Source organism: Lutjanus erythropterus, chromosome 21 (genome assembly GCF_056507025.1).
Source record: "Lutjanus erythropterus isolate fLutEry1 chromosome 21, fLutEry1.hap2, whole genome shotgun sequence".
NCBI classification, from domain to species: Eukaryota; Metazoa; Chordata; class Actinopteri; order Lutjaniformes; family Lutjanidae; genus Lutjanus; species Lutjanus erythropterus.
Window position 1 is genome coordinate 5676688 of NC_139337.1, and position 5443 is coordinate 5682130.

General features: G+C 40.9%; 1 protein-coding gene across 1 annotated transcript; it reads right to left on the bottom strand.

The window, feature by feature from the left end:
* Positions 1-297: 297 nt before the first annotated feature.
* LOC146307219 (uncharacterized) lies at positions 298-1644 on the bottom strand. Its single transcript, XM_084710377.1, has one exon. The coding sequence runs from the start codon at positions 1642-1644 to the stop codon at positions 298-300; it is 1347 nt and encodes a 448-aa protein (XP_084566503.1).
* Positions 1645-5443: the final 3799 nt, after the last annotated feature.

Consider the following 5443-nt stretch of genomic DNA (forward strand, 5'->3'; position numbering starts at 1 on the left):
GAAATTGATTTGGGCAATTTAGAGTAACCAATTAACCTAGCATGCATGTCTTTGGACTGTGGGAGGAAACCGGAGCACCCGGAGAAAACCCACGCAGACACGAGGAGAACATGTAAACTCCACACAGAAAGTCCCTCAGGACCTTCTTTCTGTGAGGCACAGTGCTAACCACTGCACCAACGTGCCGCCCGCAACACATAGAATTAATCTTGTGTTGCATTGCTTTTATTTGAATTTAGTGGGATGGGGTGGGTTGGGGTGTGGTGGGGTGGGGTGGAATTGATTTGGTTTAGTTTATCACTGCTCATCCCTGTCTCTCCTCTTCTTCCACCTTTCTGGCTTTCTCCACCCCAGGCGGTGACGTGTTCTTTTCCACAATGAAGGTGGGTTTGCTGTCTCTGGAAGCTCTCCTGCTGGGGCCTCAGCCTGCTGTAAGGGTGAGACGGTCAGTTCTGCTTGTATGGGTTCCTCCTGCTTGCTTGACTCATCCTGTGTGATTTGAGCTCCGTTCGAATGTTCGATGGCCGCTACAGTCGCACGGTACTGCTCCTGCTGACATGGCTCATAGTTCCTCTCCTCACGCCAGGCCCTTTTTCGGGGAGGATGATCAGCCTCAAGCTCATCAGAAAGGTCACGGTTGATTAAGATCTGATTTTTGAGCTGAGCTTTCACGTCCTCCAGCTGGTTTTCCCTCTCAACAGCATTTTGCTTCAAGATGTTGATCTGTTGACAACAGCCGTCCTGCTCAGCCTTCATGGTATTAATGATCCTCCAGCCCTCTGCAATTGTAGCTTTGTGAGCCTGTCTTTCTTTCTCAAACTCCTGCTGGAAGGCCTTGGCCTCCTGTGTGGCTGTATTGACATCAGCCTCATATTTTTGTTCCATCTCGAGTTTTGAAATGGTCATTTTCTCAAGTTCTTCTTGGAGACATTTGTTCTTCTGCATTTCATCCCTGAACTGCTTCAGGCTCTGAACATGTGCCTCTTGCAGCTCCTTCTTGGACTTATCAAATTCTTGTTGGAGATGACTGTTCTTGAGTCTCTCCACCTGCAGCTCCTTAAACAGCTCCTCGTTCTTGTTCTGCAGGATTGCCCTCTGCCTTCTTTCATTCTCCAGTTCATGTTGCAAGGCGTCAGCCTGCTGCTGTCTGGCAGGAAGGACCTCAGTTTCATCCATGAAGTCGACCTGGTATGATCTGATCCTTGCCAATTCATCTTGGAGAACCTCGTTCTTTCTCTTCTCCTCCTGGAGGATAGATTCATACTTTTCTTGGGTTTTTGTGAAAGCCACCTGGAGCTCCTCATAATCCCGTTGCAGTTCTTTCTTCTTCGTTCTCCTGATTCTATTTCCCACCATAGTGGCGATCCTTGCAGTGGAGAGCGTCTCTGGATTGCTGTACTTTTCCAGTCTCTCCAGCTCTTTCCTGGTTGCCTTTCCTCTGTTAATGAACATCTCTTTCAGGGTCTTCTGTCGTTCGAACTTCTTTGTTGTCTCATCCAGCTCTTGTTCATACTGGATTCTCATGTTCTCCTGACACACAGCGTGGGCCCTGTCCCAACCCAACTGGTCGGTCAGGTCTGAAACTTGTTGTTGAAGTTCTTCAAGCTCATTCTCCGCTGGGTGTTCCCACTGGGTCTGCTCCATGTTTGCTCGGGAACTCAGGAAAATAAAAGTTGTCCTTTGGTGGTTCTGTCTTGAATACCTGTTTAAACTGATCACAATGTCTCACGTCCTAAAAGTTCTGGAATGATATGAATGCCTGCACCAAATGCTGGCTTATGTATGATGATGATGATGATGTCATTGATGATGTCACAGAATGGAATGTGTGCTTTGATCTTTTGAATTGTCCTTTTTTTTTCATTTCAAATAACTTTATTGGTTTTTTCGAATTAAAATAACTTTATTGACATGAACAAAATCTGTTGCTGACAAAACAATCGACATAGAATTCTAACATATTTAAATAACATATTTGAATATTTCACATTCAACATCACTTAAATGTTAACACAAGTGCTCGCCCTCTAGCAACACTCAAAACATTCAACAATTCTACTGATGTAACAAAACTTTTATATAATCTTAAAATAAGTTTTTCACCAGATGTAATGGGTGACTTTTCCACTGAGCATCCTCACCTTCTGTGATCAGAATTACAGAGAATGATTGTAATGAATATGTTAGAATCAAACAATAGGTTTTTGTATGTTGTATTGTAAATGTCCTCACATTTAACCATTTGATTACTGTTAGACGGTTGAACCGAAGCCTGGAGTGTTTGCCAACTTGGTTTAGTGAGACATTCAGTTTTCTCCACCGTGTATCACTTGAGTCGAAACAACTTCTTAAATTATTGTGCGTGCAACAGAAGCTTTCCAACTGTGCAAGGCATCACCCAATTCATCACCCAATACTCCAGCAGTTTCAGCCTCAAATGTTGGCAGATATGGGTAGAACTGAGTGTCATCCGCGTATGAATGGAAGCTTGTGCCTGCAGATGACATGCCATGGGGAAACACATAGGAACTAGAGTTGGGTAATATGTTAAAATTTTCCAAACGATCATCATCAGCCTATCCACCTGCGACTGGTGATATCATCGTCCTCCCGTCTTCTCTGGTCTCAGCTGGGAGATGTGCACAAGCGGCAAATGTTCTCACACTTATTTTCCATTTTAAATGGAGAAATATAACTGCAAACCTTCTGAATTCAAGTTTCTCTCTTTTACTGAACTAAGGCGAGCTAATTGGCTCGTTTGTTAGCCTGTCCACTCAACAATCAGTTATAGCATTGTTATCGCAGTTATAAGAATCTGTTACAGAAAACGGCACCAACATTGAAACACTGATAAACATGATGGTGACAGTCATCTTGTTTCTTGTACTCTTTTTTGCCATGTATTGGAAAATGGTTTCAAGTCTTGAAAGTTTCACTTGTTTCAAAAATTAAAATTAGGGCTGCAACTAACGGTTATTTTCATTGTGGATTAATGTTGATTATTTTCTCGATTAATCAATTAGTTGTTTGGTCTATGAAATGTCCGAAAATAGTGAAAAATGTAATTTAGTGTTTCCTAAAGCCTAGTATGATGCCCTCCAATGTTTTGTTCACAACCCAAAGTGAACTGCCATAGAGGAGTAAATAAACTAGAAAATACATTTTAGAAGCTGAATCAGCGATTTTTTTTTCTTAAGCACAGCATATGGAATTAAGAGTGGGTGTAAATGTGAGAATATGTGTCTAATATTTATCTGTATTTGAGAAGATAATGAACATTTAAATTAGCGGACAGCTTTGCACTGTAAAAAATACGAATGACAAAGATACATCAATCCTAATAATTTAAATGCCTTTCAGTCTGAGACCTCTGTTGTGTTATAATGTAGCATGTTGAGCTATAATGTGATTATACATAGCCAGGGTATTTTTGCCTGGTATGTATTAAATAGTAATGCTCCAATGAGCTAAGATGACAATCCAATCATTTGGTACAGCTGCATAATATTATTAATTATTGGCTTATTTCTAATAATCCAAATGGACAATGCAGTGGCATAATTAAAACATGGGAATAATATAAGCCTTTGCATGTTTAAATGAGCTTCAATTCTTTCTTTGACCTCATGATAGAGGAATATGAAATATACACATCCTGCTGTTGAGGTGTATTATAGGTGAGGTTGCAGAAGAATGGGTTAGTTGGGTCACAGTGTTGGTTTTGGTTTCAATGAAGCAATGTTAAATGTGTCCAGTAAGGTCTGTGTTTGAGATGTTGGTTTTCGGTCTGACCTCATGTGGCCTCTAAAGACTGTCACTGTTGTCAAAGCTTCATGAAATATTCAACACAGAGGTGACACACCTCAAGAATTCATACAGTGTCACTTCTCAGATTCTAGTCTGAGGCTTTTCAATGAAGTTTGAAAACACACTGAATGACACATTTGAGTAAATACAGAGGCATATACCATTAAACAAAAACTTATAAATATGCTTCTAAAGCACAAAATAGAAGTTTTGAACAAAGAAAAAGCACATTTATCTTGTGACAAATGTTGAATTCATAAGCAACTTAATGCTCCTTTCAATACCACTAACTTATCCCAGCATCTGCCTTATCTGTGTTCTGTAGTTCCACCACTACAGTTGCTGACCACATCTTCCCATCAACCTGTGGCATGTGGTGCAAGCTGCCATCCATCTTCCTTCTGATCTCATCATCACTTAGCTAAATAGAACAACTTGTAGTTCAAAATAAGGGAGCTGTTAGCAATGTGACATGATTAATATCACAAGTTTGTCAAACTAAAATCACAGACAGATTTTCATTGGCTCTATCCAGAAGCTGCTGTTGAAATGCTGAACTGCTGTGGTGGAAGTGGGCAGAGAGCATGAGCCAAACCACAACAATCATATTTTTTGTTCCACAGCTGTTATTGTCTTTCCAAAGTGAGTTTTGAACTTTTTAAGCTAGAAATGAACCGTGGCGTGGAACAGAGGCAGAGCAGAGGAAGAGGAGGCACATCCTGCCTCTGTCGTGCTTCCAAAACAGTTTATTAACTGCAGCTGAAGCTGGCATTGTTCAGGAGTTTGCTGACTCTGGATCTAGATGTGGGCTATATGAGGCACTGAATTTGACAAGACTGGGCCTCACTTAATAATGTACAAAAACACACAACTTTATTGACATATTTTGGTGAAACTGGTTATTTTCTCGAGAAAATAACAAATAATATTTGTAATTTATAGAGTTTTTGGTGGACGCTCGTAATCACTAACTGTAGCTGCCACTAGCTAGCTGCTCCGCTAGCTGTGCAGTTGACTGCTCCGACTGGGCGCTCAGAGGCCAGGGGGAGTTTTGGACTTTACAACTGTAGCAAAGGTCAAGGTTGGGGAGACCCAATGAGAAGAGTCAGCTAATAGGACTGCTAACTCAGCTAACTAGCTAAAAGTAGCTAAGTTACAATTAGCGGTTATTTTTGCAACAAGTAGACCTGAAACTGTCCTTCAGGAAACTCTGTAAATCACTGAGAATTCAGGCAGAACAGCTGGGTGACATCAGACGGAAAGCTAGAAAACATTTTTTCCATAAAATATGTTCCAGGTCAGAGTCCTGGTCAGAACGACTCTGAATCACCTTGGTACAAATAGACAGACTGAGCGGGTGGATGGGTGCGTCCCTGTACTTGTAAACTGTGCCTGGAGCAGATGACTAATTAAGTAATCCCAGATGAGCTAACAACAACTTGAAGACAAGATTATTGAAAACACTGCATTCAAAGCAGTATGAAACCAGAGCTTTTTGCTCGCAGGGATTACTTTGAACATCCAACATTCTAGCATTATATGTATGACACAGAATAAAGGAAAGCATAATAGTTCCTCCATATAGTCTTTGCATTTTGACTTCTGTAGACATACATGAAAACTTTCAGTATTTTCT